General features: G+C 39.9%; 1 protein-coding gene across 1 annotated transcript; it reads right to left on the reverse strand.

Moving 5' to 3' along the window:
* Positions 1-1,223: 1,223 nt before the first annotated feature.
* On the reverse strand, positions 1,224-24,278 carry TMX4 (thioredoxin related transmembrane protein 4). Its single transcript, XM_068675390.1, has 8 exons — positions 24,032-24,278; positions 15,626-15,741; positions 12,280-12,325; positions 11,030-11,158; positions 10,014-10,059; positions 7,731-7,832; positions 6,080-6,143; positions 1,224-4,431 (listed from the first exon to the last, which is right to left on the reverse strand). Exons 1-8 carry the CDS (start codon positions 24,238-24,240, stop codon positions 4,145-4,147), a joined length of 999 nt encoding a protein of 332 aa, XP_068531491.1. The 5' UTR covers positions 24,241-24,278; the 3' UTR covers positions 1,224-4,144.
* Positions 24,279-24,355: the final 77 nt, after the last annotated feature.

Consider the following 24,355-nt stretch of genomic DNA (forward strand, 5'->3'; position numbering starts at 1 on the left):
GCAGTCTCCATTTACCCAGCTGCATTTTATACCTTCAAAAGTTTGCTCAGCCCACAGTTATTATACCAAAGTCTAGATCTAGGTGTGTTCCCAAACATTTTTTGCAGTTGCATACAAAGAAAACTGCTTGACAGTATGAAGGTTTGTTTCATAAAGTTCTGACGAATCTTCAGAAGCAAGTCACAAACCATTATTAATCAGAAGATCAGTATTAAAGTTGTTAAACAGATGAGCTATCTATACACTGAAAAAATGAGAACTACAGCAAGATTGTAAATACAAAATTTATATGGATTTTAGTAAAAATACCCATAGTAGAAATCTGCAAAACTTTTATATGAAAGACAATTCTGTGTAACACTTCAATGAAGAAATCCCACAGAACAAGCGTTGCCCAGCATGGGTGCAGCATACACAGTACACCAGGACTTGCATACATGATTCATTCAAATCTTGAGGACAGCAGTTTTGAAAAGCTGCATTTCTAGCCTCTTTAAAAAGTAACCCATTGGATTTTTTGAGCAACTTAAAGCATTCATATTCAGATCCATCAGGGACTATTTTTCAAAGCGGTACATATCCTATTTGAAATTTAAATTGGTTCTCAAAAATCTTAAGTCATTTTTGACATATATCTCTGGTTTACCAGCCTTACACTTAACAACTCTACACATTTTGAACAGTGCTCACAGCAGCTTCTCCAAGGACATTTTGTCTGTACTGGGATTGCAAGAACAACTTCCATTTAAAAAAGATTAATCACAACAGAGACAGATGACAAAATGCTCAGCTTGCATAAAAGGTTGATACTGACTTTTTAAAAAGAAACATACTAAATTTAATCTTTTAATATTTTAATTGTAATCATCTGATCTCTACTATACCTGTATGATTCATTTAAAATGTATTCCAGTGAAAAACAACTGATTCTGGAATGTACGCTGCCATTACACTCTTCCTGCAGAACTAGTGGTCTTTCTGTTAAGCACAAGTGTAGCTTTTGGAGTATCTGCTTCTTATTCCTTACTGTATACAAGACACAGTATTAAAGTTCAATATCTTTGATATCATGCAACAGTATTTTTACTGCAGATGTTAAACCAAGTTGGATGTAAATGGTTGCAGAGCAGTTGCTTTTCTATTTTTTTCACTAATAATTTAGTGAAAATTTTAAAAAAATTGTAATGATTCTGCGATACATGTTAAATACAGTCAAACCCAAGTTCGCATTAACATTTCCTATTTTATTGATAAAAACACAGGAGCAATAACATACATGTTATGTTGTTTGAGAAGCTTTAGAAGCCCACTATTGCTCATTTCCAGATTCACAAGAGATCTATGAAGAGATGCACCACTGCCACTTGCTGCCTGACAACTTAATCCCTGCATAGAGTGATCTCGTTAGATCCGTGAAGATGGAAAATACTAACCTCACATTAAGTAATCCAAACCTAACAGTGACATGCAAGAACAGAAGATCTGTAAGCAGAGACTCCAGAAAATCATCACACAGCAGCAACTTCAGATCTTTCTCTCACAGCATCTCAGAAACCCTGTATCTGCTAGGTCACAGTCTCATTTGTGTTTTGTGTTTTAAATTCAAAAGACACCTTAACAAAGTACAACTCCTGTGAGAACATGTTCTTTGTCTGAACATTCAAGAAGCCTCAATACCTCATCTTGAGCACTGACAACATGTAACTTTTTAATACTTTAAATACTTCAAATTCTCAGCAGCATAAGACAAACTGTGAGGTATATGGATGTTGCGTATCTTTTAGAGTCAAGTCCCTTTAAACAGCTAGAGAAGAATTTAGATGACTGGCTCCATGCTATTCTGGAAATGAAAAGAAATCAAATCAAAACTTAATATTGACATGTTCCCTCCTACACACTGAGTATCACAAGGCCCTGTGCAGTTTAAAACATCCTCTTTGGTACCCAAGCAAAGTCATCAACGCCCTCAATCTACACCAGATACTGTCCCTCATATTTTTCAGAGTCCAGTAGCTTTGGATCCACGACTGAAGGGCTGTATCAATTCTTATCTGAGAAATTCACCTAACACTGGTTCCTACTTGTCTCCTGAAATATACCTAAGTTTTGTTTTCCTTTTAGGATTTTATGAGCTCCTGATGCACAGATAAATGGAAAAAAAGCAAATGTGTCCTGGAAACAACAAAACTGTACTCTGAACTTTTATGTGTGTAGTTCTTCCCTCCACTCTAAGGTAGCGACAGAAGTCTTCTTAATTTTTACAAATGCATGCTTAGTTTGGAGGAAAAAAAATAGCTACGTACCTCAACTGATACTGAGGTCTGCTGTCTGTAAGCTTCTATAGTTTCTTAGTTACATTGAAGAATGCACAGATTACACAAGATAAACCAACTGTTCTCATTACAGTGCGATGTACACATATTAACATCTGTATGTCTCCACATATGTGAAAGCATCTTTATACATCTCCACTAGAGTAGAATGAGATTCAACCTCAGCACAGAGAGCACTCCTAAAGAAAATTCATATTCAATGCATGCAGTGTAATTTTGTGTAAAGAAAAAAAAATCCAAACTTCTGCTACATGGTTCCAAGACTCAATACGTAACAGGACGCAGAGAGCAAAAGTTAAGCTTTCTTAGTAAATATGCTCTTTACGAGCATTTAAAAAAAAAAAAGTCAAGACAAATTGGCCCTATTAATCTCAGTCTCAAAGGAAACTAGCATTTTGCACTTGCAACTTCTCTTCTAGTAAGAGAAATGATTTCATCTGATTATTCTAGAAGAACAAGATGAAATTCATGCATGTTAGCAAGGTTTATGCAATATACATAAATATACATAATATAAAAGAAGTCAAGATTAAGACATCTTACACACATGATCACACATCCAATCAGGAATATAACATACAAGGTCTTACTGTAGATATTCCTTACCTAAAAAATCTAGTATTAAACAAGTCAACCAAAGGAGGGAAATACTGGTATCTTTAATGACTTAAGTCCTCTAATCACACCTAATCCTGTCTACCTGCCAAGCCATTTTCACTTTATACAGTTCCATAAATACATATTTATCTTGATATAATCAGCAAAAACCAAAAGCTTCTCCTTGCTGCTCGCTCCTGCTCCTCCCTTTCCCCAATGTGCTGATTCTAGTGACAAAGGTGAAGCCTTAAATGCCTCCTCAATTAATATTACTAAAGCGGCTTGAGTTCTGCCAAAACTGTTCTGGGTTGGAAACAGCAGAACTGCGCTGCACATCACAAGCTTGTATTGGCAAGGAATATGCAACTTACTGGCTGCAGAATGAGTATTTCTTGCTACAATCCCTTAAAGAAAGAGTCACGCTTTGGCAGTTTTCCCTGACCAAAATAATTGCCTTTAAACTTTAAGTACTACACGTTTTAAGCATCTAGCTGCCACTCTTTCTGGGCCTGAAGCTTTTGATTACTCAAAACTCCTTGGGTCTAAAAAAAATAAAAATAATCTCAGCTGACAAGCTTGAGCTATGCAGCATGCCTCTGAATTACCAAAGCCTGAAAAATTTGGGGCCATGCTAATCAGAGCACAAGGCGCACCGCATGATATACTTTCAAAACAAACATTAAGAAAGATATAAAGGTGCTTCAGTTAAAAGTGATAAAAATAAACCCATCCTACACCACATTTTTCAACAGAAGACTCATAAGGTGCCTTCTTTCACTGCTGTTATCACTTATCTGGTGCTTCTGTGGCATTTGGAATAAACAAACATTCAGAAGAGTCACAGCCCTGCCAAGCTACTTCAGAGTTAGAAGTCCTCCTCTTGGACAGTACTTACAGAGGAGCACAAGCACAGATGACCACTTTATAGGCGGCAAACTGAGACTTGGTTCCGCCTCCCTTTTCCCTTAAAAGTCTTCGAACACAATACACACATAATACACTTAATTTGATTGTCATGGCTAAGTTATACAATAAACAGTATATATACTTATAAAACAAACTCAATGAGTAATTACTATCTTAAAAAAGAAAAGCCTGCTGAAAGAGCAGAAGTTTTGCGTAAACACAAGTGACAAATCAAGTGTAAGCTTCAGCTTCAGACCCAGGGTCCGATACTTCTTTGGTCCAAGTGTACAAAATACACCACTGAACAACTATAGTCCATTGTCAGCCACCTGACTTTTACGCTGTCTTACTGAGCTTTCAGTCTCTGAAGCAGCTAAAGGTTGTTCACTCAGATCTTCTGTTTCTTCTTCTCCCGATTCTTTTCCAAGCTCCAGATCCTCTTCTGAGTCACCAGCACTTGAATTCACTGCATCTTCTTCATCTGAGAGGTCTTTCGCCTCTGCAGTCTCTTCTGCATCATCTGCAGAAAGCTCAGCAGCCTCCTCTGGTTCTTCTAATGCTGCATTCTCCACATTCTCCTTCGTAATTGCTTCTTCTAAACAAAAGAGTTTCAAATACTGATGTTAGATTGACTCTCCAAACAATGCTTTTAAAATTTAAACCACTGTTTATATGAAATACATCATGAACATTGCAGTATGTTACAATACTAAAATATTAATGAACTTTACTATTGAAAACTTTTGTATGACGTTATATTTCCTTTATTATTAAATTATTTCAAATATTTCTCCAGCAGAATTTCTCTTTCATCATCAATTGTTCTTCCTGCATATCAGGCTTTCATTTGGTTCCACAGAGTGACAAGATCCATGTTGCTTGGTTCCTTGAAAAGGCATCATTACCAAAGAAATCGACAAGAAAGAGACAAGATACCGGTAAGCTGTCAGGTAATGGCTGCTGTTGAGTCAATCAGCCCACTGGACAGCATACTGCACCAGTATGGTTTTTCTATTGATAGTGATTTTAAAGACAGTAATTCTGCATATTTAAAAATCTAAAATTTGGCTACAATCTTCCTGGTAAGTATCACAGATGTTATCTTCATCTTGAACTGCAAACCAGCACACACAAATATACACAGTTATGAAGGAAACGTTTAATTACTGTTCAGTTTTGACACCACTTGATAGAACAATCACCACACAAGGTGTTCTGGAACTTAACACACATCTGGTGTCTACAGGAGACTTCATTTTGTGTGCAAATTTTTATCTCCCATTCCCTAGGGTACAGAACACTGGCCTGAAGCCCCCTCACTGAGGATCAGGAAGAGATTTATTTTCTTTTTATTTAAAGAGGATGCAATGCCTCACACCATGTATTACTTCCTTGTGAGCTTAGTGAACAACTTTAGTTTTCCAGATGAAAATTTGGTTTTATATGCTGCAGGGCAGAAAAAAAGGTAACCTCTAATCACGCAAGAGACTAAACAGTTCCCCCCAACCTGTGTGATAAGAAACAGCCTTGTGTAATGGACGCAGACCTAGAAACACCATTGTTCTAATCTTTCCGCACGAAGCTCGTATAGGGACGCTTAAAGCCTCAACACTGCAACCGGGTCTGATCTGTGACTAGTGATAAAATGCTGCCAAGGTCTGTTCAACTGGCAGCGATGTCAGATACAGAATTTTTATAGTTCTGGCATTTATTACGCCACTTTATTATTTCCTGCAGTCTCTAGATTTGATTCTCTCTACCTCCTTTCCCCTTCTTTCCACAATTTAGATAAAAAATGGTATAGGTTCAGAATGTTGCATCTCCTAAGGCAACATACAGAGTGCATAATAGGACGCAGAGATGTCCTGCCAAAGCAAATTCCTTTTATATTTAAGCAACAAATCTAATGAAGATACAGCTGCATAAAATAAACAAAACCCAGTATATTTCTTCAAGACTTCCTCATTTTGAATGCATTTGGCCTCTTCACATTTGTGGAAGTATGAATGAAGTGCTGAGGGTTTTTGTTGCTCTAGTAATAGTATTTTTGTCTTCCTTGCTACCGGGCAGATGCTTTGACTGATTAAATAGAGCCTGACACAGTGTGACAATCCCTGTCACAGGGTGATCATAATGTATACCTGGTTTACTGGGTCAGATTTAAGTGCCTGACAGCATACTGCCCTCCCTCCCACAAACGTACATTTAAAACTACAAAATCCCACCCGCTCAGGAGTTCTTACCAGATGTTTCAGTTCTGTATTTTGACTTTGATGGACAAAGGCAGTCTGAAATCAAGACCAGTATCTGGGTAAAGGGGGGGAAAAAAGCATTTGTTAACAAATATGCATTTCATCCCAGCAGCCCCTGCACTATTATATTCGTACCCTGTGTATAAATATAATTGGCAAGCTGATGTTGAGAAGAAATACTGATTTGGGATACTTCATTGTTCATCTTCATCACTTTAGTACTGCACTGATTCTGGATTTATTTGTTCCTACTTCAGAGAATTTCAAGATACTTTAGGTAGCAGCAGCTCTTAGAAAGCAGAACTTTACAAAAACTTTACAAAAAGATTAATATGCTATCATTTAAATACATAAGTATTCACTAAGTGGCAAGTAATTTTAGATACTTAGACATGAACAAAGGCTATGTGTGTTTTTTTGATAATTTAATATACAGTATGTGCAAAGACCTACTCATCCTTTTTAAACATACAATGAAAATTTAGAAAATTGCATTATCTGGCTCATAGGCAAGAGCTGCCTGAAGGAGCTAAATTAAAAACACTGGAAAGAAAGTGCTATCTCTGTATATGAACCAACATACTCTGCTTTCCACTCCACATTTTCGGCCTCCTATTTCCTTAAATTTATTCAGCATTGAAAATGCTTTGCATCTTCAGAAGAGATGCCCAGAACATAGCTGAGGATCTTTATTTAAAACCTCAGAAAACTTCTTGGTCAAGATTTTCTATATTTTAGCATGCTATTCAATTCTCACTCCCCAGTTCCCTGATACACAATCTGTACTTCCACCTTTTATGCTCTATTGTACCTTTTGGTTTTCTGCTAAAGCAGCCTCAGAGTGGAACACATACAGTCAAAATGCAAGGGAAAACCTTAGTGTCTCATTGTCACATGTTAAGAACAGTGCAAAGGAAAGAAAAGAGATAAATGATACAATGATAAAAACTACATTTCAGTCACAGAAAAGCTTTTCAGTAAAGGCAGGAAGATTAGGTTTATATTTTCTCAACTTTTTCCTTTTTTTGTGTGTGTGTATTTTATAGTGGGTTGCAGGGGGTGTTCTGATGGGAGTTTTGGTGGTCTTTTTTTGTTAAGTGGAAGAAGGAGTTTGTTTTTTTTAAATTGAAAATCATCGTTATCATTTACTTCTAGGTATGTTACCTTGATTTGCATTTATTTGACAATGAAGTCTATCATCTCAAAAGATGCAGCTGTTTTAATTGTACAATAAAAAAAGCATTTGTTCACATGTATTGATACTGCATACATTACCACAACATTAATGGCTTCAAATAGAGTAGGTCAGTTAAGAACACCGTATCTTCAAAGCTTTTTAGAAAAGATGTTCATCCTTTCATCTTAAGTAATGGTGCAACAGCAAACCTGCATTGGTAACTCCCACAAATACAGCCCCATTTCAGCTAATACAAAAATCATTCCACAAAGCCTGCTTTTAGAAAGCTGGAGTCTTTAGACACCATTCTGATCACACACATGCAATCCTTCAGTACAATAATGAGCAATTAATAAACAATTAGAATCAGGTGCTGCAGGGTATCAGTGAAGTTTTTGTTCCCCCTTCCACCAAAGGTAATGCAAAGCAGTTCTAGGTAACTAAGGAAGGAATACGCTCTCTTACCAAACCCAGGAACAGGCCAATCAACAAGGTAGCCAAGATAAAGATTGCATAAGACATCCAAACGTGAATTCCAAGAGTGCCGGTGAGGTAGCTATGAATTTGCTGGAAATGAGAAGGTATTTATCAAATTCACACCAAACACCACACAGCATTGATACTGCTGTCACCACTAAATAAATTGACACCTAATTAAGACCCTTCATAACAGCATTTATATTGAAGTCTTCCCTCTCAAGCACCAGCCATTCTTTAAATGTCATATTAGGATTCTTCTGATAGCATTAAATCTTGTTTTGCTTTACTGAGTTTTCACATTAAAAGGCACTGCATGTAATCTTACTGCGGATAGATGCATAAGGGATGCTCAGAGCATACAAGAACGTATCAGAACATTCTAGGATTTTATATTCTGTAAGAAGGTGGCAGCTGCTTAAGACAGATTAATGTGCTAGATGAATCTATGGCATGAACCCATACATCTATTTTTACAGCCTCTGCTGCAGGGAGGAGACCATATAGTAAGCATACCCGAGGATGACAGAACACCAGTACAGCCAATTTTACAACAGTATTTTAGAACTTAAACATTGCAGAACCAAAAAAATCAATCACAGCAGATTCAAAGCAGGTGTCATTTTATATCCACTTTACAAGCACACCACCAAGGAAAAGACAGATCCTTAAAAGGGGCTTTATCCCTGGGATAAGAATTATAGCTTGGAAGAAGAATGGTAAGTGCTTGAGTTTGCACAAGATAAAAACAAATACTTCCATTTGGGAATTCATTCATTAACTAAAATGCAGCCATTTATTTCCTGCTCAAGCTCTTCAGTTCTTAAAAAGAGCCACACATTCTACACAGATACAAAATAAGTGCTTTCTCTTTATATTTAAAGAGACTAATTGGAACACAACATCATAGTTTCACTGAAACTGAGCTCTGTTATTTAAACCTACAGATTTATTGGCTTGAACCAAGCATCACATCAAGTCAGATTGTCCGGTAGGAAGTAAATTATAACATTACTCTCTGAAGAGAGTATCGCCATTAGAAAACAAACCACAATCAACATCTACGGAATATTGAAACTTATTTGTCTGTGTCCCCTCCCAGCTCCTTAATGTCTGAACAGCACCCAACGTTTATTAAACCACATGCAAGGATAGTACAGGAAGAAGAGTGAGGAAATGTAGAGTTGAAATATGTATTAGAGTGGAAAGCAAATTAAATGCTCTGAGAAAAAGACTGTAATCTTTCAGGAAGGAAACTAGACAAGAAAAACATCATTGCACAGCAACCAAGGAAGAGAAAAGCCAGAAGGCTGTAAAAAGTTAATACTATCCAACGAAAGAAATAATCAAAGATAGCTTGCATGGGAAACCTAATAATGGAAAGTTTTATTTGATTTTGAGATAGTTAGATGCTTACTGGAAGTGCTACAAACTCTGTTCAAACTCCCTACTACCTTTTGAAGTGGATATTACAATATTCAGACTTGTTTTGCTACAGATAGTCGGCTACACCTGATGATCTTAAGAAATAATATTTCCCAACCAAAATTGCTGAGAATTTTCAGACACTTTTGCATTTGCATACTACAGGAAAAACTTTGATATCTCCCAAACAGAAGTATCTTGAAATGTTCTGTAAGTTCAAAGCACACTTCACTGTATGCTAAGCATTTCTCCCTTACTTCTGGTAATTAAAACGTCCAGATTTGTTTTTATGTCAATCTTATTGATAGTTTGAAATTCAGATGCAAAAATTCTTATTGAAGAATCAGGCCATTACTCTGTTCGTCTGCACAACAGATTAGATGTAGACACAAAGCAGAAGAGCATGAGTTACAACTTCTAAAATGAATCTGGAAATAATTTTTATGAATAGGATTAGGTCAGAGACTGGTAGATACTAAATGTATTCTTGAGGCACACGGCCACACCTGCTGCAGCTGTCAAAAAATACTTCATCAATTTGGTATTAGCACATTTTGACAGAATACTAACTATACAAAGATAATAACACAAGTAAGCATTTTCACTATTTATGATAATCTTTACAATCAAATTACAATTTTTGGCATGGAGGCTATTGTCTATTAGCACTGCAAAACTTCTAGTGCAAAGACGCTATACATCCAATGCACAGTAAATGTATGGAAAAATCAAAGTCTCATAAAATAGTAATGAAAGTATTCAATTAGATTTTGACTTGTTAAACTGAATATTATTCTAAGCATGAATAAAGAGGGGTATGGAATATGCTACCACATAGTTACTTACCCTGATCCAGCCAGAGAAGTGAAATAGCCCTGCCATACCATGCATCCTAAAAAAAGAGGGAAGAACATGTTCTAAGACAAGTAAAGAGTTAAGATATATAAAGTGAACTATCCAAAAAAAAAAAACAAAAAAACAGCAAGATTCTGCTTTTGCACTTCTGATACCGTTTCAGCCCCTAGGAATCGATAGAAGGAAGCTAATGCAAACAAAGCATTCTTCTCTATATTATGTTCATTTAAGCTGGCTCAATGGAAAGCATGGAAACGGTAGCTTGAGATAGCATTTGAGCATAATCGCAAAATATCAGCAGTCTGTGCACCTTCTCCCCAGCTCACAGCAGCACACAGCCCTATAGCTCCTCTCCCCATTACTAAGTATTCTATACTTCCTCATTCTCAGATGAGAAATAAGGACAGACACCGGATCTTTCATATAAATTTATACATGATAGCTTTAGTCAAAATGAAACGAACAGGGCATTCATATGTTTGGTTTACCTTTTACAGCACACAAGCACTCTATGCAATTTCAAAGCAAACTCAACATTCTGGAGACAAGCATACTGTGAAAGCACTACCAGTCTCCTATTCCAAAGGAAGACACAAGAGTTCCTTTTAAACAAGTAAAAACCTTAAAGCTGCTGCTGCAAGTGACCAGAAATAATCTACATAAACATACATTTAAAATTATTTACCAAGTAGTAGAACTGACACTTGTGAAATGCTCAGTGGTTATACCTTCCCTCCCTCCCTCCCTTCCCTCCCCCTCCCTCCCTTCCCTCCCCCTCCCCCCCCCCCCCCATATTTTCAGACGTAATATCAACAAACCTCAGCAGGCACAGACAAAATCAAGTGCAGAAAATAAACTGCTTTTAAAGGTGAGAAACTGCATAGCAGGCTGTCAATAAGGATTGCTTCTACAAAGCCTACTTGTCTAGGGAACAAGCTGTCAGCAAAGCACCCTTAATGAATGATGAGCTACAAAACATACTTGTTGTTGATAAAACAAAGTATTACATTATAGAAGACGGGGACTTCCATCCTGCTACTGGCTCCACAGCTTGCCATTTTTTCTCTAAAACATAACCCTGAAGGTCTTCCAATGTGCGTGAGCCTCTGTATCTGCGAAATACTCCATTGTTTGCACTAAAAAGCATAAATTCACATTAACTTAGTGCATAAACTGTATGGGAAAAATGTAACCCTCCATTCTGCCATTCTTCCCCCCCGCCAAAAAATTAAAAAAACAAAGCATACTATGTACACAGATTCAACTTGCTCAGGAAGCTGAGTACCCAAGGATTTTTAACGTTTTGAAAACATTTTTTAGTATCTGATAGATGGTCTCAGATTTTCAATAAAATGAGATTTTGCTGTTTATTAAAAATTCCTATTATTCTTAAATAAAAAAATCACTCTGTACTGAATATAAAGCACAGGAAGTTAATTAAATTAATTTTAGACACATCTCAGAATCAGAAGTGTGCATACATGTATCTATAGTTGTACAACTCAATACCATGATTTAATAAAGAGTTCTCCATTTAAAGGATTTCATCCTTCATTGAAGAAGACACAGGAAACACCCTTTTTGATTTGTTTATAAACAGTACTGGTAACAAGAGAATTTAGCAAATCCACTTAATCTAAGGGAAGTCTTGAGGTAAGGACTTTGTTAACATAATCAGAGCCATTAGCAATACCCTAAACTGAAACTGAAAGTCAATATTCCTTCATTGCCACCTATATTTCAGAGTTACGGTGTAAAACAGGCAAGAAGCAGGACTCATTCAATATAAATACCAATATAAAGTCAATAGATTAAGAATTAACAGTAACAGAAGCAGCGCTACATGCTTAGTGAAAGGTTTCTGTAGTGTTTTACATAGGATTTGTACCAACTGTTATTAAAATGAGAAATTGAAGTGACACTTCAATGAGGTCAAGTGTTTCTGCTCACATATAGTGAGCTTTCTAGAAGCCAATACTGCAGACTTGCATCAGTTCTTACATATTATCCAATGTTCTTTTCAGACTGGAAAAGCATCACTTATCTAGGTACAAAACTGTTTGTAGGAAAACCTTCCACCATAAATTAAAAATACTTGATGTCCAATAAACACACCGAGCTCCTGAAAAACGTTTTAAAAATTGACCAAGTGAGATAAGCCAGTTGTACATCATGTCTTCCATGTCACTGTACAAACAGGACAGGAAAAAATAAAACATACAGAAATAGACAGTTGTTTTTAGTATTATGTACTTACTGGTATATTGTAGGAAGTGTTGTTACAAAGAATCGACCACTCAAGCCTAGAAAGAAAGGAAAGAAAAAAAACACATCAATCAGTTAAGTAAAGCAGAATTTCCCCAGCATTTTGACTTACCTGTAAGTACTTACAGATCTTTATCTGTATACTAGAGAGCAGACTGCATAGCTTTTACCACCATTTTGTAAAGAAAGTTTAGCTTGTCATCAGACATGCCATAAACTAACAGCCGCTAAACACTGTTGCCAAATTAAGTAAAATGTTTGCCTTGTAGAAGGCTTACTACAAGATCATTTTTCTACAGAGAATTAATTTCTGTTTGTCTTCAGCCGTGTGCAATGATGAGATTGGGAGTGCTCCCCCCAACCAAGAAGATGAGCCACGCAAACGCACCCTTATTTCAGAATCCTGCACGCTTACACGCCTGTGTGCAGCCTCATCCAGATCCCCACTGCTCCATCTAGAAAGTTGGGCCACTAACATAGCAATGCAGGCTTGCAAACTCCAGCCCACTGTTTTATTTCATCCTCTGCTTGATTTTAAATGATTTAGAGCTGCGCATGTAAGTTTCAGGTACTTAAAGTAATTAAATAAAGTAATCTTATTTGCTTGTTTGCTTCTTCCAAATAATCCTTGTATGCTGTACAACCCATCTCTCTCACACACAACTGTAGCAAGACAATGTTTTGGACGTTTCTAGGTCCTTATTGTTAAATTGAATTAAGCCAGGTATTTTTAGGTTTCAGTACTAATGCTTATTATTCTAGAGTGAAACCCCCTACAGAACTAGCAAAAAAGGCTTGTGGGTTGTTGTTGTTTGTTTCATTTTTGAATATGTTTAAATCAAATACAAGTTTCTTTAAAGTTCCATAAAACTAGGCATCCTCATTTTTCAGCTTTCTGCTTTTATTGCTATAGGAGGCAGGATGGCAGGAAATCTTATAAAGCAGTTCAAAGCCACACCAGCACAGGGAGACACTAAATAAACAAAAGCACAAGTGTAACAGAAGAAATTAATGAAGCAGAAAGAATAGCAGCACACACACGAAAAAAAAAAAGGTGGAGAGAACTGTAAAGAATATTATAAGCTTATAAAGAGCACAGTCACAGAAACACTGAAAGACTCTGAAATCCTATCAAGGACTAAGCAGGCAAACAAAATGAAGTAGCCAGCCTAAATCCCTTTTTACCAGTAACCTATCCTAGAGCAAGTACCAATGGTCTTAGCATGAACAATGCAAAGCATAAAACAAAATCTGTTGCCAAGTGCACTGAAGTATCCCAACATTTCAGATGAAGGTTTTGTGCTAATCTCACACACGTCCATAGGTCAGCAAAATCAGATGCAAGTCATCTTCAAAAAGCTAAGAACATACAGCAAGTTGTTTTGGTGCATGCTTAATCCTAACTTGAACTGGGTAACAGTTTAACTTCAAACACAGTTCAGCATGTGTTTGCAAATCACACCCTGGCACATGCCCATCAAGTAGCCAACAGACAACCAAGACTGGGGGGAAAAAAATTATTTGCATTTCCACTCCAAAATACACAGAATATAGAAGCCATCTAAAAATACTGCTGCTTTCAACAAGGAAATATTTGAAGAAGATTATGGAAGACCCAAGAAATTTTGTTTTAAATAGTTGTCAATGCTGTGATTGGGAACTTCACAAAAAAGGCACCCCAAATACCAGGAACTTTGTGAGCCAGAAGCACCTCCATTACTTACTCTTGAAATACTGGGTGTTTCAACAGAAAAGACAAGGAAGGAATAAGCACTTTCAGACTACTACATCAAGCGACTGAAGCATGCTGTAAATCCACTAAGGCTCTGATGGATTCATTCTTTGGGCATCTGTTATAATTAAGCACCATGAATGGCTGCTTCCCCCTGCAGGGTTTGGCAATGGCATTTTATGTGGCTCTGCACACATTCGTTTTCACCAAAAGAAATCTCAAGTACCTGATCCCTTAAGGTCCCAACACACCCATTCAAATCCTTTACCAGGTAGACTAATTCCATTCAGAATCCCAAATATTCTATTTTTACATCCTCACTTTTGAAAGGGCATTTTTAAGTTACTCACATCCTAATGCCATAATCAAGACTGAAATCCTCTTATTTGAACACCACGTAAGCAAAGAATCCCTATCTAATTGGGAGAAAATAACAAGATGGGATTATAATGGATCCCCAATTGCAGCCTTAACTCCAGAGTAAGCCCTGCTTTGTTACGGAGAAGAAGCAGAAGTTGGCTTTAAGTTTCACCTGTGTAAAAATATTAATGTTCAAACTCACATTTTTTTAATCTGTTATTGATGAGTATCTGCACTAGAGGAATGCCCCACATCAACAGCTTTTTGATATCAGTTTTTGTCTACCTATAAGTTTTTAAACAAAACATTAACCAACACGATGGCTAGAACAGCTGGCATTTTCTTGTGAATTTAAATCTCTGGTTTTAAGCAATTTAACTCATCCACCTAGTGTTAATTTTAAAAAACTACCTTGTTTGTCATGTTCTTAAGTAAACAAAACACATTTTTACATACTTTAATACAAAAAAAATCCTAAAGCTCTAGGAATCTTTTTGGTCCAGTAACGCCTCTTGCTGTCAATCTTCTGATATTGCTGACAAAATCTTTTATCCACTCAAAGCCAAAACAAGCATGAAGCGTTCTTCAGAGATGTAGAGTTGGAAAAAAAAATAACGTTGGTACTGTTTACAGAAACATGCATTCAAAATTTTGAAAGGAGTCACTAGAGCAGGAACAAATAACATTGTATTTATGCTTCTGTGGATAGATAGGATATCCTGTTTGTAAGTGTATTTGCATAGATGCAGCAAATCAGAAAAAAAAACAATGAAGGTTGCACTTCAAAAGCACCACTACAATTTAACATGACAGTAAAACAGCACTGTAATGCAAAACAGTTTAAAACTTATTAAAGGAGGCTAATACTGTGGTAATGCTACCGCATCCTGAAATTCTCAGAAACTGGAAGCTACAGAACTGGATGCTTCTCCAGACACTTTGGAGGGGAAAGAAGTAAGGTGGGCAACAGCTTCCACTGGATTAAAACAGAGAGTAAGCCCCTTTTAATACAGTGAAAGGGCAGATTGTTCCCCCACAATTTCTTCAAGTTACCCTTTCAAACACTTACACACACAGATGTGAGCTATGCAGAAAAGCAAGATGTGGAGAGCACTATGTTGGTTTAGAAATGTCTGACTTGGCTGGCATTCCATGCACTCCAGTAAAATAAAGCACACTCCCTGATATTAAGTTGCACTTAGACTGAATAATTTATTTTATTAAAAACACTGTCTGCGTACTATACCTGGTTCTTGAGTGACATCCACCTTTCCCACAGTGATATCTAGACGCTCACTTTCTTTTGCAAAACTCTCCCAGATCAATTCAATCTGTTGACAAGCTGGACACCAAGGAGCATAGCTGAAGGGGGAAAACAGGTTAAATATTTTAATTTTCTTATATGTGTACACATTCAAATTGATTTAACATATAGAGGAAAATACAAACAGATCAATTACAGGAAAAAATGCACTTCTTCTTAATCAAGTCTACTGAATAAGTTAATCAAGTAGGTTTCGCATCAACCCCTGTGTTCCTCCTCATGTTATTAAAACAAAAGCAAATCTCCACGGCCTTGAGAAATTCATATCAAAACCCTCACCACTCATGATTTATTCTATTTACATAGAAAATAAATCCATTTTCATGGCAGCTATCTGAATTATTGAAGCCAGGCTGTACTCATTCAACACAGCATTTCGTATTGATTTCCCACTCCTCAGAACTTCTGGGAGTTACGTTGGCCTTAGCCCGCTATTCAATACATCAGAGCATGCCCTTTTCACTAGCACTCTTTGGAGATCTGAAGAAAGTACACACTAAATTCCTACTGCTTGTACCGACTGTCTTTCTCAAGTTTTGCTTTATCTTAGGATTAATTTCCGCAAAATAAGAAAGCATGTTACAAGAGCTGAGTTCTCTACACTACCAACTGCATTATCCAAGCCAAGTTTGCTGTAGTTATTGATAACATCAACACCAAGACAGAAGAGCTAATTTGAGAGGACAGCATCAGAAAGTGTTTGAACTTTGACAGGACCCCACTTCTACCCGAACACATCAGACTTCTGCAGCTTGCAGCAGTTGCTCATACATGCAATTCAGATAACATGTGCTGCGCCTCACTACTTGTGTAAGTGAGCCATGGCAGTCACCCCCCCACACACAGCCACGCCTTTTAGAGATGCACATTAAGAGACCCTCAGGAGATGTGTCCCCAAATTTATTGGGGTTTGAAATGTATAAGACACGCTTCTGACATTTTAAAAGGCAAGGAAGCAAATGTAGGGGGGTTTAGAGTCACCCTACTTGTCACAGGGCACAAAATGTGCTACTGTGTTCCTCTTCCATTCCTGATAGAAATTTCCTCGTGGGCAGAGCCCCAAATCTTTCCCAGCCCACGCACCCACCGTGACTGCGAAGCTCTGCAAGGGGCTGCCTCACGCCGTGGGTCCACCTCCCTGACCTAGAGGCACTTCTCCCTGCCCGGTGGCCTTCTGAGCAGGAACACTCACTTCCGCAGCGGCCGGGGACAGATCTCTCCAGCCACCCACTGATGTTTCAGGTCATTGAGGCTGAATCTGAACACATAACTTCTCACGGAAGAGGTAGAATCGAATTTACTGACTGCTTTGTAAATTTTTTATAGGGGGCTTGAAAACTAAGTATTTCAAAAAGGAAATCTTGCACTCTGGATGTTAAAAAGATGCAAGTTAAAAAATACGCACTGTACTTTACTGTAATAGAAATTTATGATTTTAAATATTAAAGCTAATATTGTGTGTTTTTGAAGCAACATCATTCATTATGAGAGCACCTGAAAAAAGTACATAAATCTAATCTTGCCAAGAAACAGCCTGTCACTATCGCTTAAAAAGATGCTGGAAACAAATCTCACATGCGGAGCTGCTGGCCTGTAGAGTGCTTTTAATAACAGATTGACAGATACTGTGCTTCAGAAACAGACTACATTTTATTACAATAGTTTGACTGATAAGTAAGAAGCCACATGTCAGATAACGCTACTGATGTTGCTCTAAAATTAAAGACAGCAGTTGGAACGCTTTCTAAATCCAGCTTCTCTAGATGTGTCAAATTCATACCACAAGACTTCCAGGATTAATTTAACCTTTAGCCTGCTTCAGGTACTGTCTGATCTTGAAATGGAAATTTGGCCATATCAACATTCGTGCTTGCATTTGACATTCATGAGAGTTTCTTCTATCTGAAATTAAGCAGAATATTCAATGTGCATAGTTGAGATAATATTCACATGATTAGAATCCTTTTCTTTTATCTCGGAGCAGCACTAAAATCCTTACCACTGCTTGGTAGTGAGAACAATGAACTTCACACAAGGCCTTGCTTTTTTGGCTTCCTTTCAGTATCAGTACCAGACACGGGATGGAACTAAGTCACGCACAGTGCTCCAAGTCCCTGCCACTCACTCTGGACACTGGCATATGTCATCTGCCTGAAAATATTAGCTTTATATTCCTGAAATTACAAATTCAATTTTTGCAAGCCAGGAAATACCCTGCCCCTACACAATTTGCAGTGAAGATCAGATTTTTACAGGGTTCTTACTGCTGCTTGCTTCAAAATCCTCACTTTTCTGAAGCTTTAGCATCCACATTGGTTACTCAGCACTTCAAGCGCTACGAGGAACTCGGGGATGCCTTCTGGAAATAACGAGACCATTCTATTGCCGAAGCTCTACTCTGCCTGTCAATCTGAAAATACCTCCCCTTATGCTTTTTGTGAGATCAGGAGTAAAACGCTTCATGTTTAGGTCACCTTTATGTAAGGTTCCAAAACCCTCTGCATCCTGAAGAACTGAAGCTTAGGATGACAATTACTTTATTGGATTTGAACACAGGCTTCTACTGAACCCTTTTGGTCCATGGCTGTTTAGTACTTCTACAAGTCATGGTACAACCACTGTTCTTCTCCCTCCCAAGAACCCTAGCAAACAAGAAAACCCACAAAGTATCAGTAGGATCTGGAAAGCAGATCCACGTGTGTCCACTAGTCCTCGTCACTATCCATCGAGCTTTATGACCCACGATCAAGTCACTTACAAAAGCAGATGCAACCAAATCTCTTTGGTTATACTCCACCACCAGTCAGCCAGGAAGTGATGAGCACTGCAGCAGCAGCACCAGGTTTAGGGCTGTTCCTCCCCCAGCTCCCTGTGCACAAGGGAACACATTTAGCTGTTAAGGTGTTGCTCACACTGTGCTCTGTGTCCCCCGGGTGCTCCAAGGAAGCAGCACGCAGGTCTTTCCGAGTTAAACCAAAGCCGACTGGAATTTAAAGCAAGTCCTGGACACTTGGTTGAGGAAAGAGTTTTCAGTAGGCTGTTACATATTTAACAGCAATTTACCAATCTCCACCATTTACAAAAACCTGACTGAAAACACCACGTACCTGCGAATTACGCATAGACAAGCTCCTCACTGCAGTACTTATCAGATGCCTGCCAACACACACCTCACCCGTGGCCCTACCAGGCTTCTTGCACAGCACAAAGCTTCACAGTCCAAATAACCTCATCCACTGCATCCCCTCCGTACCTGAGGCAAATGTCTATTCACCGGTCGGGTCCACTGCAAGAACACCAGATTTAAGCGGATTGCAGTCACAGTCTCAGAGAGGCCGGGTGTCTTCTGGTTCCCACTCCAATCCATTGCAAGACCTGAAGCTCTTTCCGAGGGCATAAAGACAATCCAGAAGCCAAGTTTTAAGCTTTCAAAGTCAAGAAAAGTCAAGTCTGTCTGTCTCAGATGTGAAGCTGCATCAGCTCACACTTGCAGCAATTTGTGCAATACACAGGCACAGGAGAGCAAGCCTTGGCTTTCAAACACAGCAGCTGCACAGATGGCTGGGGTAAAACCAGTCTGAGCAAGCACCGATCACTGGTACTGCTGGAGGAATGGGTAAAGAGGGAACAACTGCACTTACTGCACTGATACACAGCTCCACAGGCAGCACTGCTAATCCTTGCTCCTCTCACCTCAAGCAGGTGGCTAGGGAACTGACCGATGCACTCCTTTTTGGAAGGATGTCACTGACTCCTTTACCTGCCCTTCCAGTGCTATCAGCAGCAGCTATCAGTATCGAACAGATGCAACCCCAAACCCTGTTCTGCATTTTGCTGCAATGGCAACTTCAGGAAGTTGCAAGAATCTAAGAACAAAAGGCAGAGCATCTTATGGCAGCGGGCACGAGAGGATTTACTGAGGAGAAAACAGCAGAACAGCCAAGACAAAAAAGTCCTGCTTAGTCTATTTTTCTCCATTCAAGACACATCTCATCTGTTCCTTCTGTGAAGCATAAAATAAGCCAAGCTCTCAACTTCATTTCTGACTGGGAGTACCATTAAAATTAGAGGTGCAACTGTTGAGACAGCTCCTCGTAGAACGGTCATAGCAGTAACAGAGTAAAATAGACATTACTTTTATTCCATCAAGTTTTGCCTTACTGGTACAAGTTTTGTAAGTGTATTAGACTTGCCTAACAGAAGCCAGATTTTTTCCTGTTTGAGTTACACACAGAAACCTCCCAAAGGTTTCATGAGTGCAGAACTACTGCACCACACTGCAGACTCTGGAAGCTGACAAGCAGTTGCCTCCAGCATGCCAAAACCCTCCAAAGCAGACACGGAACATCTCCCAACCCCAAAGGAGTTGCTCCACAACTGTTAAGTTTTCACAAATTGCTGAAGGCCTATCACAAACATCACAGCACAGAGAAATGAGGTTTCCCCCTAGGTTGTCCTGCCAGGCTTCACATAAATGGCTTAAATAATAAATAAATCACAAACTGTTTGGTTCCTCTCAGATGCTGTCATGCACACACCTCAAACTCCTTCTATAAAGTGACTTCTGTGGGCCAACAGCATGTTTGCAGTATGTTGTCCTGCTAGGCCTGAGCTTTACTAAGAGTTCACAGAAGCTCAGCAGATGATTTCAGAGCCACAGTCACAGGATTTGGACCTTGTGGCAAAACCCAAACCAGGCACTGCTGGCAGCCCGCTGAGCTCCCATCCTGCTGGGTGTGCTGGGGTAACCTGGCATGCAGATCTCTTCTGGTAACACCTGCACAGGGGGAAATGCAACCGCTTACCTTGTACTGCGACACACCATGAGACAATTAAACTGTATCCTCCAGGATAACAGCTGGAGTGCGACCCTGCCCTCAGTAACCGGCTCAGTAACCAAGCGCGTTCAAACATTTCAAGACCAAGATGGGAAGCAAGGCTGGATGTACTGTAATTATTCAGCTTTCTACTTTCAAAACCAAGAAAACGATTAAAGTTCCATCTGCAATTCAACTTGTATTCCACTCACAGTGTCTTTTTTTTTTTTTTTGGAAAAAGACAGAGTGTTCCTTTTTAAAACAAAAAGCCAGCTGAAAAGCAACGCGAACTCTTGCAGTTCTTCAGCAGATTAAGTTCCACCACCCCATACAGGTTTATCTCTGCAACAATAGTAAAGTATCAGCTACCACAGATATTTCAGTTTCACATTTTATCAGTTTCTGCTCAGCCAATGCCCAGCACAGGAACGACACTCAGTTACTGAGTAAGATAATTTGGTTACTTTCTCTGACCTCAGGAGGTCTGCAGACACTTCACAACCAAACTGCAGCTCTAGTAACTCTATTTGCATTCCCTGCAGACTTTCTTTTTTTAAACGAATAGGACTAAGAAAAGCCTAGATACTAATAAATCAAGAGGAAATGCGAGACCATGCTCTCCCAAGTGACAGAAAACTCCCCAATCTTACTGAGTCCTGAATCTCGGTTACACTAATTATGAAGAATTCAGTGAATTATTTAACAAGTTTATTTATGCAGCCTTTTGGGCCAATTATTTAAAAGCATTAGTCCACATAAGCAGTACAAATTCAGCTAGATTTTGAGCACACTCCCTTGGAAGTGGTGCAGCTAACGGGAGCTGCCAGGCACTGACCCCTTGTGATGATCTCGCCTGCAAAGCAGCAGGGAAACATTTTAAGTTATAAGAAAATAAATTACGGGCTATAAGCTAGCCTTGAAAGCATGATTCTCGTTATGATTATTACTGTTCTCCCAATGTTAACCTTGGCTGGAATTAAAATAGAAAGTTAACCCATCCATTTTTTGGAGCAGACAGTGCTAATACTTCCCTGAAACTACAGGGAACCAAGACATTTCACAGCCCAGGTGGGAACCAAAGCAGAGAGCTTCTCAACAGGCAAACACCTGAAGTATTGCAGGACCAGCAGGAGTTACTTTAGTCTGTAAACAGAGGCATGAAGACTATAAACACTTATTTACTTCAAAAAGAACATGGAGTTCAACAGAGATCAGTCAAGCTTGGAACAAGCTATGTTTACAAATGCAAAATGCACTTCTAATGCGAAACACCAGGATTTAGTTTTCTATATTCCCAAGAGAAACAATAATAAAGACAGAAGAAAACTCCTCATGCTAGCAAAACATCGCTTTGCAGAAAATAGGAGTAGAAATGATTCAAGAAGGGAACTTGTAAGTTTGCTCCAACACCATAGTTTAAGTATTTCAGTGAGGATCTGTGTGCTGTGATATTAACACGAAGCAAAAAGCATTGCAATGTCTTCCAGAGACAAAGTTATCCAGAACATTATCAATGAAACGCAGCATTGCTTCCAGCGCCTGCAGTTTTGCCAGCTACGAATAACTGAATATTTACAAGAAGTCAGCCAAGTACACGCACTTCAGCTAGGAAGGATGAAGGAATAAAAATCCTATTACCCCTACAAATCCCGCAAACAAATTATTTCTGATTTAAGTCTCTCCATTTGTGCACCCGAGAACAAATAATAAAGTGGCAGCGTACGGTAATTGGCCTACACTATTTTCACAAATGGAGAAAATGCAGTTATACAGGAGTACCTGCTTGAAGAAGGCTTCAAAACAGTAATTAGAACAAGTGACCTTTTTTTCTTTTTCCAAAGAGATGCTGCAACAACTTGTGCATTAAAAAATAAGAAGAAATACTGCTAAAAGTCTTATAAACAGCAGATCCTCCGATCAAATGAAGTTTTGATGAAGGATGCTGCATCCTTGCCAACAGACCCACCACACAGCATGGGAGGAACCTCTGAACTCCAGTGCCAGATTCCTGTCCACACCACCAGCTCTAAATCAGATGAAAATCAGTAGAAGCCAAAATCTGTCAATATGAGAACTGTAAGAATCACAAGAAACTAATTCAGGACCTTAAATTAGTGTTCAGACACAACTGGAGATCTCAGACTTAATTCAGAACCAGCAGCATCCTCAGGAGAGAGGAAGGCTCCTCCTCACAAGTAGGATGTATTAGAAGTGCACCACCGAATGCAGCATGGAGAGCCAAGTTTCCTTGCCACGTGAAGCACAGTATACAAAACAGAAAAAGAAGTAGGCAGAGCACGATGTACCAAGTTCAGCTACACTAAAGCTAACTTCTGCACCATTATTATTCTCAGCTACCTGTCATTCCCATGTTTCAAGCAAAGGCACGCAAAGCAGTGTGGCTGCTCACTGTCCCAGCCGCTTCTGATTTCAGTCAGTTCCTCTCTTCTTCCTCCCCCAAGGGCACGCACCACTAGTTACTTAGGTACTTCCTCTTAGAAATAAAAGAAAGCACCGGGTCGCCTGAAGTGACCCCTGTCCTCCCCAGTATTCACTGGGTTGGGAGCAAATAGGTAGCTTCATACAACTTTTTTCCATATAGGCCTTGGATGTCAGACATGCGAGAAAAAAAATGTAGAAAATTTGAGAAAAAAATATTTTCTCCCACTCCAAAATTATCACTTCCCTCATCTGTTAGAACAAGATAAATGGAGGTGGAAAAAAAAAAAGGCTCAAAACCAAGCCCAAGCCCATAGCCACAGCTGTGGGCATCCCTGGGCCTGCGATCAGGTATTTCAGGGCTGCCCCCACCCATCCCTGGTGACACTCCAGTGGCATCCAAAGCACCAAAGCCCATGGGGAAGCCGTAATCCCTCCCCCAAATGACTCAAACCAATTCAAATTCAACACTCGAGCGGAAGAAAACTTGAAGCAGCGGTGTGCTTACAAGGCAGCGGGAGTTGAGGTGCTGACAGGCCGTCTCCTTCCTGAGGAGACTTATTCTGTTTGAAACTGTTACAGCACGCACGCCTCAGTAAAATCCTATTTCACGCTTACAGGTGCCACACGAGCATCCAAACCGCTCTTTAACTGCTGTATTAGAAAGCCTCAAGCTCCTTTTCTCCTGTGTAACTGGAACCAGGTGGAGCTTGCCTCCAAGCACAAGCCATCGCCTGCATTACCACCAGCTCCGTACCTGCGGCCAAGCTGTGGCCACAGAGGTGTTTGCTGGCAGCCTGGGCACCATGGGGACAGCTGCCCCGCTGCCCCCAGGACACAGCAGCAGCAGCGCTGAGGATTTTAGGGAGCGCTCCCCACTCCTGCCAGGCGCTACTGACCAAATCCAGCCCCCACAAAGGTCCCAGGCACAAGGCGCGTCGCCTCACAATAACTGCGGCCGCAGGTTACCAAATTTTGGGCACTTTATCCCCCTCGGGCACTCGCAGGTGACCCGGCGGAGCAGGAGCCCGACCCCAGCCCCTCGGGGGGCGCCCCTCAGCCCGCTACTCACAACTCCACCATCCACTGGCCCTGCAGCACCAGGCTCCAGTTGGAGCCGCCCAGCACCCGCACGCGGCTCCGCAGCTCGCCGGGGCTGCCCGCCGAGGCCGAGGAGGAGGAAGAGGAGGAGGAGAAGGCGGCGGAGGGACCGAGCGCTGCCGCCTGCAGCAGGGCGGCCGCCGCGCACAGCCACCGCCCGGCGCCGCCGCCCGCCGCCATTTTGCCCCCGCCCGGGCCCAGGCAGCGAGGGCGGGCGCCAACGGCCGCGGCGGGGCGGGGCGGTGAGGGGCGGCCCCCGCCTGAGCCGAGGAGGCGGCTTCGGGGCTTCATGGGG

The sequence above is a fragment of the Anas acuta genome, chromosome 3, assembly GCF_963932015.1.
Source record: "Anas acuta chromosome 3, bAnaAcu1.1, whole genome shotgun sequence".
In the NCBI taxonomy this organism is placed as follows: Eukaryota; Metazoa; Chordata; class Aves; order Anseriformes; family Anatidae; genus Anas; species Anas acuta.